The sequence below is a fragment of the Chrysochloris asiatica genome, unplaced genomic scaffold (genome assembly GCF_000296735.1).
Source record: "Chrysochloris asiatica unplaced genomic scaffold, ChrAsi1.0 scaffold00317, whole genome shotgun sequence".
NCBI classification, from domain to species: domain Eukaryota; kingdom Metazoa; phylum Chordata; class Mammalia; order Afrosoricida; family Chrysochloridae; genus Chrysochloris; species Chrysochloris asiatica.
Genome location: NW_006408835.1, coordinates 2,091,932 through 2,106,343, shown reverse-complemented (window position 1 = coordinate 2,106,343; position 14,412 = coordinate 2,091,932). Strand labels below are relative to the sequence as shown.

The following is a 14,412-nucleotide window of genomic DNA, read 5'->3' as shown; positions in this document are numbered from 1 at the left end:
CAAGGCCCATGGTTCAAACCTATCAGTCGCTCCTTGAAAACCCCTTACAGGGTTGGTATGCATTGGAACCAACAAGAAGAAAGGAATTTACTTATCAGTGAGAAAAATTAGTCACAACAGCTAATTATTGAGATATTTTTGCAAACCTTTGTTGTTGTATGCCATTCAGCTGATGCTACCTCTCAATGACCCTAAAGGACACAGTAGAACTGCCCACAGGGGTTCCTAGGCTGCAATCTTTATGGCAGTAGATTGACATGTCTTTCCTCCCATGGAGCCACTGGTGGGTTCGAATCACCAACTTATCAGTTAGCAGCCTAACACTTAACTGTTGTGCTCCCATAGTTCCTTACATGAATGAAAAACCAAGATCAGCAGGTCTCTAAAGGGGCATTCCGTAAGAAAGAATGATACCACCAAAGGAGACTAAGGAGCTCTGGTAGCGTAGTGATTACAAATCGGGCTGTGAACCTCAAGGTCAGCAGTTCGAAACTACCAGCCATTCTGTGGGAGAAAGATGAGGCTTTCTGCTCCTGTAAAGATTTACAGCCTCGGAAACCCTGTACAGGGTCACTATAGACAGAACCGACTCTTCAGCACATAACCAACCAACCAAAGGAGACAGCTATTTTCTGCATTACATTGGAAACTCAAACAATTTTAAGCAAGAGGTAAACATATCAATAGTAGGAATACAGTACTGGTAAACACATTTTCATCTGTGTGATTCTTACAAACATGAATGCTTTTATTATTTCTTTGGAGCAAGCAGTTCTGAATCTTGCACAAGTGGAGATAGATACAGAGACCAGTGAAGAACAAGGTGACAGAGACTGTCAGTGATTGTCACTTGAAGAGAGCAGAGGAGCCTAGCCTGCTGTCCCTCTCCACCCTTCGCCATCCTTGGACTCAGGATTGATCACTGACTTGAAAGGCCTAATATCTGTGTGTTATCTTCTAGCCTCGCCAATCAATCAATCAATCAATCAATCAATTCTCTCTCCCTCTCTTCCCACCAATCAGACAGGGTCAACCAGGCTTTTCCTAGTTACAATTTCTATAAACTTGGCTTATCAATAACTTTAGTGAATAGGTAGTGCTGGAAATCAAGCTAAAACAATTGACAGCAAAGCAAAAGAGACACCACATCTGCTTCAATGAAAGATGCAAAGATCTGGAGTCAGAAAGCCAAAAGGAAAGAGCTCACTCAGCATTTCTTGAGCTTAAAAGATTGAAACAAGCATTCAAGCCTCGACTCGCAGTACTGAAGGCTTCCATGTGCAAAATACAGAGTGATACAGAAAGCATCAAAAGATGGAGGGAATACAAAGAGTGCCTGAACCAAAAAGAAATGGTCTGTGTTGGGCCATTTTGAGAAGTAGAGCATTATAAAGAGCCAATGGTACTAAAAGAAGAAGTCCAAGGTTCTCTGAAGGCATTGGCAAAGAACAAGCTCTGGGAATTGTGGAATACAAACTGGAATCCTTCAAATGATGCGGCACTGGAGGCATTCATTCAGCTGTCAAGAAATCTGGAAGACATCCACCTGGCCAGCTTATTGAAAGAGATGCAGATTGGTGCCCATTCCAAAGAGAGGTCAGTCCATGGAAATCACTGGACAGTATCCTTAATATACCACATGCAAGATAATTCAAAAACAGCTTTGATAGTGTATAGATAGGGAACTGCCAGAGGTTTAAGTCTGATTCAGACAAGGATGTGGAACAAGAATGTCACTGCTGATGTCTGATGGCTCTTGACTGGAAGCAGGGAATACCAATAGGAGGTTTACCTGTGCTTTATTGACTATGCAAAGGCCTCTGACTGTGTGGATCATGACAAGCTATGAATAACACTGCAAAGAATGGGTATTGAGAGAACACTTAATTGTGCCCATGAGGAACCTGTGCTCAGACCAACAGACAGTCTTTTGAACAAGTCAAGGGGATACTGAGTCGTTTAAAATCAGGAAAGGTGTGTGCCAGGGTTGTATAGTTTCACCATATTATTTAATCTGTATGTTGAGCAAATATCCAAAAAGCTGGATTATATGAAGACAAATGTACCATCAGGATTGGAGGAAGACCACCCATTAACAACTTGCAATTTGCAGATGATACAACCTTGCTCGATGAGAGTGAAGAGGGCTAAAACACTGATGATGAAGATAAAAGATCACAGCTTTCAGTATGGTTTGCACCTCAATGTAAAAGAAAACAAAAATTCCCACAACTGGACCAATAAATAAATGACAAATGGAGGAAAGACTGAAGTTGTCAAAGACTTCATTTTGCTTGGCTCCAATATCAACAGTCACGGAAGCAACAGTCAAGAAATAAAACAACTTGTTGCATTAGGCAAATATGCTATTCAAGTCCTCTGTAAAGTGTTCACGAGCAAAAATATCTGTTTGAGGTCCAATGTGAGCCTGACACAAGCCATGGTATTTTCAATAACCTCATATGAATGTGAAAGTTGGACAGTGAATAAGGAAGACCGTAGAAGAATTGAAGCGTTTGAGTTATGGTGTTGGAGGAGAATATTACAAGTACCATGGACTGCCAGAAGAATGAACATCTGTATAAAAGAAGAACAGCCAGACTGCTTCTTAGAAACCATGATAGGATGGCCAGACTTCATCTCTCATAATTTGGACATGGTATCAAGAGGGACCAGTCCTTGAAGAAGGATATTATGCTTGTGGTAAAATGGACAGTCAGTGAAAGAGAGGAAAATACCCAAGGAGATGCAGTGGCACAGTGGCTGCAACAACAGGCTTAAGTGTAACAACAATTGTGAGGATGTTGCAAGACCAGGAAGTATTTAGTTCTGTTGTGAATAGGGTCGTGATCTGTTAGAACTAACTGGATGGAACCTAACATAAGAACATGTCATGGAAACTTGGCATCTCCCACCTTTTATGCTGACCCTTTGGGGATAGTCCAAATTGTTTGGAATATCTTCCATGACCTTGCCTCTCTTTTCTCCTTCCAAACTTTTATAGGATTGAAGGCTGACTATCTTTTGGGGAGAAACATACAACAGCCCTGGGCAGTTGTTCTTCCAAGTGGGGAGCCTGGTTCCTCCTCTGTGAGTTGCACTCAGCTCAGAGAACAGATCCTTAACAGTCACACCCTGCCTGCCTGCACACACACCATTAGGCTCTCAGAGTCTCCATTAGCTTCTTCAACTCTCCTCTTCCTTTTCTTTCATTGTAAACACTTCTCTGGATAATACTTATTGTGAAAAAGCAGGGGCCGTTCAAGATTTCTGATTAGTTCTTTGTGGAAATGTAAGTCTGGATTAATGAAGTAAAAATGAAAAGTCACATGCTTGTAAGAATCATAACTTTATTACTTTTCAAGCCATATAAATTAATGGCTATTTAAGAACTTCTAAATATATGGATTATCCATCTTGCTGTAATGCATTAATAAGGCCACCCCAAATTAGCTGGAAGCAGGACTTCTATAAGCCTTAAAAGATGTTAATTTTCTGGACTTTTAACACTTTTATTAGTCTAGGTTTTTTTTTTGTGTGTGTGTGTGTGTGTGTTTTTTCTCTAGCAAATGGTTTCCCCTCTATTGAGACTGAAAAGGTAATTTTCTGTTCAGTGATGTTTCTATTTTATGTCCAGTTACATTTTTTGAGTACCTTATGTAGTACGCCAAGAAAGGGTACGAAAGGAAAACAACAGTACTACCATATATTAAAGCACCTCCTATGTATTTGGTATTTTACAAGCAAACTGTTAAACTTCACAAGACCATGGACCTCATCTGTCTTGCTTACCATTTTATTTGAGCCCCTAGCATAGTGTCCTAAGGAGCTCTGGTAGCATAGTGGTTACAAATCAGGCTGCAAACCTCAAGGTCAGCAGTTCGAAACTACCAGCGGTTCCGCAGGAGAGAGATGAAGCTTTCTGCTCCCGTAAAGATTTACAGTCTCGTAAACCCTATGCAGGGGCACTATGAGTTGGAACAGACTCCACAGCACATAACCACCACCACCACCAGCATAGTGTCCAATATACAACTGGCATTAGAGAGCTACTTGTTAAATGCACGTCTTTCTCACAAGATCTCTACAGTATGCACATGATATTTCTATTCTTGAGATAAAAAACTGAGGTTAAGAAAACAGTAATGTTCAACGTCTTACACCTAGCAGACCACAGAATTATGTGAACCCCATACTGTCCAATGGCATTCATTGTCTTTTTCACTTACCACTCCTGCCTTTTAATAACTTCATAACCCAGTGCAGTGATCAAATATATGGCAGACAAACGAATGGGTATCATTTACTGACTCAATGGTAACTAATAACACCCCGAAAATAAGCACGTTCTTTGCAACATGATGCAATGAAGGCAAATGTAATCATAATACCATATAGTTAAGTCAGGTTATGGTTTGGGCTGGAGTCCTGGGGTAGCGCTGTTAAGATCAGCACTGGACTGCTAATCACAAGGTTAGTGGTTCAAAACCACTGGGTACTCCTTGGAAACCCTACGCAGGGTCGTTATGAGTCAGAACTGACTCAACGGCACTTAACAACAAAACGGTTTGGTTGTTTTCTCTCTGACAGGTTAAGTTGAACTGGAATTACATTTGGGGCTACTTCCTTTATACCCAGTGATACTTATTTGGAAGGGAGTGGAGACTTGGGTAGGAGGAGATGGGAGACATGGAACAGCTATAACTTATTGAAGATGTCATAAGTCACACACTTCTTTAATACAATTCGTTTTTCTCACAAGTCCTTTCATTCTTGAATTGGTAGTTTATTTTGCAAAGCTGTCCTATCACAGTGAGTTATACTGTCTCTAAAAAAAATAAAAAGAAGAAAGAAAGAAATGTTCAAAAGGAAAGCGAAGGCAATATGCCAGGTCTTTGTATCCAGCTAAAGACCTTTATAGGTTTTCATAACAACTTGACAAAACAGGTCGGGAGAACATAAAAACTGTATCTGTACTATCATTTTACTTCTGATTCTTCACATTTTCAAAACTTAGCTGCCAATCTACACATTTTCATGTGTATTCCACAGAGTACTGCTGGTGCAAACAACAAAGAAAACCAAGATTTAAGCAGGAAAGCAAGGAATCCTATTCGGTCTTCTCCCCCACCTCCTTCAGATTTAACAGCCACAGAGAACTGTGCTGGTTTGTTCCGCTGTGAACCTTTCTGAGAGCAATCTAACTCAACTGTGCCATTCGCTGGCAGGACTTTTTCTATGGGCAGGAACTGATATGCAAAAGAGGAAGGGTCAAAGGGAACTGAGGAAGCCTTTTTAAAAGTCATGTTGTTTAAAAACATTCTTAGTAAAGAATTAATTGTTTTCCTTCTGAGGAAAAGACCCACAAGGGTGTTTTTTTTAATGTCATACTGTAGTCACCTGTTTCAAAGTGAGGTCTGAAAAATGTGTTAAATCTGACAATTGAGATTTAAAAAAAAAAAAATAGAAGATGTGTTGTGGACAGTCCTCTAGCTTCACACATTTGCTGTTGTAAAGGATCCAGAGATGGGGTTCAGGTGGCTTGTGAGTGTCTTGATATCACAAGTAAACCATGAGGTGGACATGTTCACATAGGACAGTCACTAAGAGGGAAGCGCTCCTAGTTAAGATCCTCTAAACTAGGACACCCTCAGAGCTCGCACCATTAACAGTAAGGGGGAATCCTCATTTATTGAGCCACCATGGGAAAGAATTTCATATTCAGGATTTTAATACATGCTTTTATAGGACTTCATATGCATGTATACAGCTTTTTCCTGATTCTGACCATTAAACCGAGCCACTTCCTAAGTTAAGTTCCTCAAATAGAAATGACTTTTTTACATTTCATAACTTGAGTGAAAAAAAATCTAAGTTTAGAATTACTTTTTCTGCCCTTATACTAATTTTAGAAGATTCTCACACATGGCTAGAAGCTATAACAAAAAATGAAGCCTATATCTATAAAGATATCTATAGAAATTGTCCCCAAAATAATGATTTATGAAAGATGTTGCCAAAAGGGCTAATTAATATTCTATAATTTATCATTATAAAATTAAGAGATGACAGACTTAGGAACATTTGTCGTGGTCCTATTATTTTTAAAGATTTTCTTTCCCATGCTTTAAAAAATGACATAAATACAAAGTCACTATACTACATTTTTTACTCAGCAAGTCAATATGCTATCATAAATAATACAATATAGTATTTTGCCTTCTTAGCAGTGAAATATTTAAATGTACAAATATAGTTTCATGTAGATATTTAAAGTTCAAAATTGAAACCGTAATGGTAGATAATTCCTCGTGGGTTGCTATGGGTCGGAACCGACTCACCAGCACTTAAGAACAACAGCTCATTAAAAAAAAAATACACTAGTAATCTCGAGGTTTCGACAATGGCATTGGATTTATGTTAAAAGAAGGATTTGTGTACATTTCGTTGACTAGATCCAAGGAAGTATAATTATGTAAATATTCACATGAGCATTCAATTGTTTGCAAACCCATACATGTCTGCTTATTAAAAATCACTCAGCAATTACGGTTGACTTGCCCAATGAGGGCACTGTTTTCAGGTACTTTATAAACTTTTTCCTTTTATGTTGATACATTTGTTACTTTGTAACTCGTGATGAGACAAACTCTACAAATCCAAACACACGCAGAAAACATGTCATATGGTGCAGTTACATAAAACCAAAAAAACCAAACCCACTGCCACTGAGCCGATTCTGGCTCATATAGGACAAAGCAGAACTACCCCATAGGGTTTCCAAGTGGGTTAATGCGCCAGACTGCAAAGCCGTCTGAACTGCAACGTCGGCAGTTCAAGCTCACCAGTCGCTCCTAGGAAACCCTATACAGGGTCAGAACCGACTCAACGGCACTTAACAAAAATGATCCTGTAATGGAAGCAGATCGCCATGTCTTTCTCCCCCATTTCTAAACAGGTATCTATTTATCTCTTTTTCCTCAAAATATGGAAGGATGCTTCTTCCCATCTTATGTAAGAAGCATTCAGTTTTATCTCATCTTGAAGAGTGCATGTTTAGGAAGGCTGTATGGTTTCCAAGCTAATCAGAATTTCTCCATAAAGGACATGGATTGCCATCTTAGTTCTCTTTTTGCCACCTACATGATTATGAACTATAATCATTTAAGATGAGATCATTGTTTTATAAACATGATACAAATTTAATATAGCTATGCTCATCTTAAAACTATGTTTGTAGTACACAGAATGTGGATTCAAAAATTAGATTCCTTAAATTGTGGCTCTGCCTCTTAATATCTTGTGTACTTTGGGAATTCACCTTGTTCACCTCAACTTCAAATGGTTCAGCTGAAGTCAAATTAAATAGTGTCTAAGAAGGATAAAGGGAAGAATAATTGTGCCAATTATTTGGCAACTATGATTACTAGGGGCAATAAACCAAATAATTACTAAAGAGATTATCACTTCATATTCTGAATGAGCTTTTTAGTTGAACCAATTAGCCAGAAAAGTTCTAGATTTCTATTTTGCTTTGTGCAAACAACTACGTGCACAGCTCAGCACCAGATGCCTTTTTACCAAATCTGGATGCATCCTTTGGAACTTCATAACCACCACCAGGCAACATCTAACGAAGCCTTTGTGAAATAGGGGTATCAGACTCAACCAGAGCCCTCAGGATTGTTGGGAAACAATTCTCCAACCTTTAACCTTTAGCCTACATGGTCCTCACGCAAACCCAAGCGCTGGGAGGTTTCACTGCACAGAAACTCATAGAAGCTTAGCACTTCCTCATTCATATGGCTACCAAAATCTGGCATGTCGTTATTATCTGGTGGAAAATGCTCATGCCTATTAAAGCAAAATACAAGGGAATTAATTTTTAAAGCTACAGTCAGAATATTTTTCAGCCCTTCAATCATTTGAAATAGTTTATTTTCGAAATCTTACATTAAAAAAAAAATAAAATCGTCTTTCAGTCTTCTTGTTTAAATTCAGATAAACATGTTAATATGCTAAATCAGGAAAACACATGCAGAAAAGTACATGGAATGCCAAACTAGTTTTTAAATGGCATTTATTGTCTTATCTTTAAGAACTTGAGATGACTGTGTAATTTTGATATAATAAAGTGTGATACACAATTTTATCAATATATGTATACCTTGAATCACTTCAAAATTTCTGTACTACATTAAACTCAGCAGAAAAAAAGGAAGAAAAGGTCACTTTTTCACACTAAAAGTGGGTCTCACACCATGAGGTCACAGTCTCTAGTTTCCATTAGATGCACTGGAGGAAATTTTAGAGTGCTTGAGAAGTAAGCTTATAAAAAGATCAATTCCTCATTTTCATTACTCAAGATTCTAAATTAAACATTTTCCCATTAGGTATACAGAGCAGTATCTATGTATTATGGTCAGGTGGTATGTAGTCCAAATTTGTCAGTGAAAATAGAATTGAACAAAAACTGATAAATCAATATTCATAGTGGAACTCCTAGCTTTAGGAAAGGCTCCAGTTCAAACCGTTACTCTTCACTTTTAAACAGTTCTAAACTAACATAAAATATTTTGAAGTATAAATTTTATTTTGTGATGTAAAAAATGTAGCACAAAAATCCAATTTAACAATGTATTAAGGGAGCTTCAAGTAGTTCATGGAAGATTTCCATTTTCTCATGAACTTTTGAAGCACCTTCGTGTCATCTTACAATAATTTATGCATTTTTAGGTTTGAATTGTTTTATTAATCTCTGAAAAGCTCCCCAAATGAGAGAAAGGATGAGATAAAGAAAGACTGAATGAGCAAATAGTGAGCAAAACAGCCAAAACTGTCCGGTTCCTCCATCCCATTCCACATGCTCTGACTGCCATGGATCGCCTAGCAGCTCAGCTCCAAGTGCACACCCATTAAAGTTAACTTTGGGGGGAACAGGGGTAGTGGCGGGAAAAGAGTCAGATTCCCTTAACAGCGAACTGATTGCTGAAGAAAAATGAATCACTGCACACTGAAATGAGAAAATATGAAGAAGCACCTTTGTCATTAATTGAGGCCCATTTTCAGCAATTCATTAAGCTGTGGCCCTGCACGCCACAGCTCTCAGGAGGTTGGGGTATGGGGACAACCAGAAAGCAGACTGTGAAAATGGAGCCTAGCGGTGTTCTCCATCACTCCCAGACAGTCTGCCTGCTCCATGCCTTTGGCCTGGGAAGCTGCCTGAAAAGTCCCCCAGAGAAGAGGAGAAGAAAGCGCTAGTTATGAAGATTCATATAAGCTCGGCAAAGAACTTTGTGACACTTACCAATGACCTTGTGTGTCCCAGAGTGTGAAGGAGAGCTGTGTTTCCCACTCAAATCTAGACTTTTAGGACTGGGGCCTCTGGATCCTGCGCTCCTGGGAGCCCTCTGGAGCTCAGCCTATCTGGGAAGAAACCCTGTTGCAGGCCTCTTGCTTCCTCTACTAGTAGTTCCACTACTGCCTTCAGGCTGGGTTCCTGCAAACCACTTGCCAAATATGCAAAAAAGGAGGGAAGATACGTTTTCTTGCAGGGAAACACAGACAGGAAAGGAGCCCGGGCTTCCTGCCCTAACCAAAGTGAGTTCAGAAATTATTTGGACGTCTGATTTGTCAGGCTTGTGGTAGGAGAGTGCACCCTTTTAGTCAACAGGAATCATGAGTTCCCCAAAGTCAGAAATGGCCAGGGGAAAAGGAAATAAGACCAGACCTACAACAATGGGAAGACATCCCACCCCACACCTGTGATTTAGGGTCTTTACCATTTTTAACAACTTTATCACCAGGTGGTCAACTGAAGGCACCTTGCTGTTACTGCTGCGGGCTGCTCTCCAAAGTGAAGTTCTGACTCATAGCAACTCTTCAGAGGTTGTAAATCTTTCAGGGAGGGGAAAGCCTCCTCTTTCTCCAGCGACACGGCTGGTGGATTCAAACTTGTGACCTTGCGGCGGCTAGCTGACCAACCGACATGTAACTCACTTTGCTACCAGGGCTCCCTGAAGACACCTTAAGCGCCCACTGTTTATCAGAGTAGAGCAGGAAAAGAGACAGAAAAAACAAAGTCAACTGAAACCATGTGGCCGTTTGCTATAGATTAGAGCTCAGTTCCTTTCCTTTCAGGTCTTCTCTGGAGTAACCACTAAGGAGATTCTGAAACAGAATAGCACCCGTTTGCTTTTTTCAATCTAAACACCTTCTACCAAGCTTCTTTTGTCATTCTACTTTACTTGTGATATACAGCACAGCACTGTTGATGTTTCCTCATTCATCATGTCTTAAAGATACTTTTAAGAATATCATCCAACATTAAAAATCATGTCGAAAGCTATTAAAGCAACAGCACTGAAAATCCAAAGTGAATACCCATTACAAGAGGACCTGAGGTATGAGGTAATTTATTAAATTACAAAGAAATACAATAAAGCTGTGGGTCTGTAGGAAGGAACCAGGCTGAGTTTTTTGTGAACACCACAATAAAACCAGTTTTACTGTTGTTGCTATAGTATGGTTTAGCTGACCTTAGTCCCTGACAAAGCCTGTTTCTAGCTCACATCTGAATTGTAAATGTGTGTGTGTGTGTGTAAGACTAATAATTCTGAAACTCAGTATTTCTGATCATAAAGTTACTTGGGCATTTTTTGAGCAAAAGAACGATCTGTTTGTGTGTGTGTGTGTGTGTAAGACTAATAATTCTGAAACTCAGTATTTCTGATCATAAAGTTACTTGGGCATTTTTTGAGCAAAAGAACGATCTGTTTCAAGATGTGAACTTTATTAAAGTCTCTGCTGTTTAAAGTCTCAGAGGAAAGAATGGGTCACTTGTTGCTTTTTACATCTTGGGTTTTATTTTTTGTCCCATAAAATAAAAGGTTAATACAGTACACATATGGAAAACAAAAAAACAAAAACACTGCTGAGTTCTCTGCAAAAATGAACCTATGGACACTAGGCAAGGCGTAAGGTGAAGAGTCAAGGCAGGAGGCTGGAGACAGACTGCTTGGCCATATTGCTCAGTCTTAGAGATAGAGGCAAGCACCAGTTAACAGAGAACTCAGGAAGATTCGGGTTTGCTTTCTGTGAGCCGGATCCAATCCTATGAATCTCCTTTAGAATAAGGCAACCAAAACCAGTAACTATTTCACAGTAAAATCATTTAACAATTACAAACATGACTGGAGGAAGGGATAGGGGTGGGGGGTGGGGGGGTCACCATATGGTGCTATCCATGAGAAATTATTAGCTAACTGCAGTTACATTATATAAACATATAAGACTAGACAGAAAACCAAAATAGGAACATCATTTATGCCTAAATTCATCATCGTAAGTAGGAAAATTCACCTTGTTATAGTAAAAAAAAAAATGTTTTAAATAGGTCAAATCTATTTGATGTTAAAACTCTTTTCACTCTGCCCCATTCACTCACAGTTATGCTTGCTGGTGCGCATACTCTGCACACTTTATTCTCTCGGAATAGATTTCAAGATTATGAGTGCATCAATAGATATGGGAAACATATATGTATATATGTAAATATAATATGTTTCACAGCATGGCATGTAATAGGCAATCGTAAGTTTTGACATTTATATTGACAATATTTACCAAGGTTGAAACACACACAAATCGAAATCAAGAAACGAAGTTTTTCCTCAAACAATGAAAACCTCTAATCACAAACTAAGCAAATACTCAAGTAGGGAAGAAGAAGGTGTTCACAGCATGGCTGGATTTTAACATGCGCTTAATTTTTCAACAGGTCAAATGTTACAAGGATAGCCACAGTTTGTCTTCATTTCAAGAAGGCTGGTTACAAACTTCCCAGAAGGGTCAAACAGAACACCATCCACAATTTTATTTACCAGCCTGATCGCCTCATCCTGAGATACCATGACAGTGACCTATTGTTGCCAAGATGCTCCGGAACTTTTGAGAATATTTAGTTTTCAAGGCAGCAGCACATTTTTTTTTAAAAACACTACTGTGTTAAACACACGGGCATGGAGGAGTTTCTAAAACTCCTGCCTTCCACTATGAACATCAAGAAAAAGGGGAAGGAAATATGACCATTTAACTCAATATAATGTTTGGTCATAAGCTCTGTTAGACTGCAAAAGACCTGGAGGCACACTGTCGTCCATGTAAAAGCGGAATGTAAACTTAGGTCCACTTGAAAATTTGAAATTAGAGACATTCTATCAAACCAGAAGTGTGTTAAGATTTTAAAATGTAGCAATGTTATTCACATCTGAAAAGCAATTGTGTCCACTATTAATTTATGTCCAACACTGGGTTGTGCATATTACATTTTAAGCAAGTGGATTTTTCTATCATTGGTACTTTTTAAAGTTATTATTGAAAAGTCACAGGGAATATTTATCAGACTGTTTAAAATGTAAACCATATAACAAAATAATCTGATTTGTCACCAAAACATGTCTGATACATTCTAATATAAACATTCCATTCCATACTGGAATTGTTACTCTTTAAAATCCCAAATGACCCAATCATTAATGCTATCTTCAAACAAAGAAATCAAGAGGCCTGGGAACTTTTCTGCAGGTTTCCCTCTCCTTCCTACTCATCACCAAAGTGAACAAATTCTTAAATTCATTTGAATTGCTGTAAAAAATTAAATATTATACATATTAAATATTTTCAACTTCCATTAAGTTTTCCTCTTTTAACAGAAGTTCATTGTCTAGCAAGAGAATGTTAGTTCGTCAACAGTACTGTGTTGCTGAAAGTTTAAAACAAGGGTCGTACAAGGAGAAGGTACCTCAAAGCTGAAGTACACCGCCTGCAACAGGGTGGGGATACCAGAAAAGCATAAAGCATTGAAATTAACTCTTCACTGGAGGCTCCAGCTCCAAAAAAGAATGGGAATTGCACTTGAAAGTAATGACTGATCATACTCTATACAACAACAACAACTCCCATATGAAATTTGTTAGAAATCACCAGTGATGCTTGACAAATTTAAAAAATACACTTAAAATATTATCATAAGTAACAAGAGTCCTGTTACCGAGGGTTTTCATGAGCTGGTTTGGGGGTCAGATAGTCCAGTTACAGTCAGCAAAAGTTCGATCAACTTTTCAAAGCCGGGATAATTCCCATTTAGTTGAAAGCAGGTTAGGATTCATTCCGATTAATTTAAGAGGATAGTCAAACAACTCTCACCTCAAAAACAAGAAAGAAAAGGGCCTGGCTTCTCTGACCTCACTACGTAAGTATCTATAAATTTAAATATGACTTGGAGGTAGAATAGTCTCTTCAAGATAACTGCGGTGTTTGCTTAAAAGTGTTCCCACCGCTAGCCTAGTCCCGTACCCAGGATATCACAGTCAAAAGAGATGCAGGATTGGGCTAAGTGAGTGCTCTTGACTGTTCTCAGAAAAGATAGGAAGGACCTAAGGAAACCAGGGTGTCAAAATCCTATCAGCTAGTCTTTTCCTTCTTTTCTTCTCTCTCTTTGAAATCTACCTACCCAAGTTTTCCTTTTGAATCTCAATTTGGAAAAACTCACGTGGATTTTTGCGTCGGGCTTTGGGGGCCAAAATTGATCCTTGGATGTGTAGAGTAACTTTGGAGTCAGGGGTCTCTCTGCCCTGCCGGGCTCTCTCTCCTCTCCTGCCTCGTCGCGGCCGAGCGTCCCGTCTGAGCTCAGGTCCGCTCCGCGGGGACTCAGGGGCCGTCGCCACTGTGGCCAGGGCGCGGAGCCGCCCCAGGGCGCGGGCAGAGCGGGCAGTGCAGGCACTTGTTAGAATGCCTTGCTCCCTTCGCCCTGGTGCTCGTCCCAGCTTTCTTTCACAATGACTTCCTGAAGTTGCTCACTCGCATTGTTCCCCATTTCTCAGGCACATTCCCCCGCCCCCCGCAGGCTCCGACCTGGACTTTCGCGCATTCGGCCCGGGGGTCCCAGTGCGAGTAGTGGTGGCCTTGGAGCTTTGCACCTGGCCAGTGAGCGCGACGCCGGACCCCCGGGTCGCCGCGGAACCGCGCGGAGGACCCGCCCCCGTCCCAGGGCCGCCTGCCCGCCACCTGCCCACACGGAGAAGGCTGCCGGCTGGCCGGGCGCGCACGCCGGGTTCCCGGAGCAGCAAACTTCAGGCGGCGCACACTTCCTCCTCCCCGCGTGACTGTCCCGCAGCCGACCGGTGGTTGGCTCGGGAGGCGGCGCGGAGGAGCGAACGGACCTGGCGCTTTTGCCGCCTCGTGCCAGCTCCTGGGGCGCCCGACCCGACGGCAACTCCCGAGCCGGCGCAGCCGCGCAGGCACCTAGCCGGGGAAAGTTTGCTGCTGCGCCGCGCTCCACAGGCGCCCGTCCCTCCCTCCCCAGGAAGCCGGAGCGGCGGCGGAGGCGCGCGGACTGTACCTGCTCGCGCT

General features: G+C 40.6%; 1 protein-coding gene across 1 annotated transcript in view; it reads right to left on the bottom strand.

Moving 5' to 3' along the window:
• Nucleotides 1-7,823, bottom strand: part of IKZF1 (IKAROS family zinc finger 1 (Ikaros)) — a 126,813-nt gene extending 118,990 nt beyond the window's left edge. Inside the window, exon 1 of the mRNA XM_006875289.1 lies at nucleotides 7,736-7,823. Coding sequence (XP_006875351.1) covers nucleotides 7,736-7,823 — 88 coding nt within the window. The remainder of the gene's footprint in view (nucleotides 1-7,735) is intronic.
• Nucleotides 7,824-14,412: the final 6,589 nt, after the last annotated feature.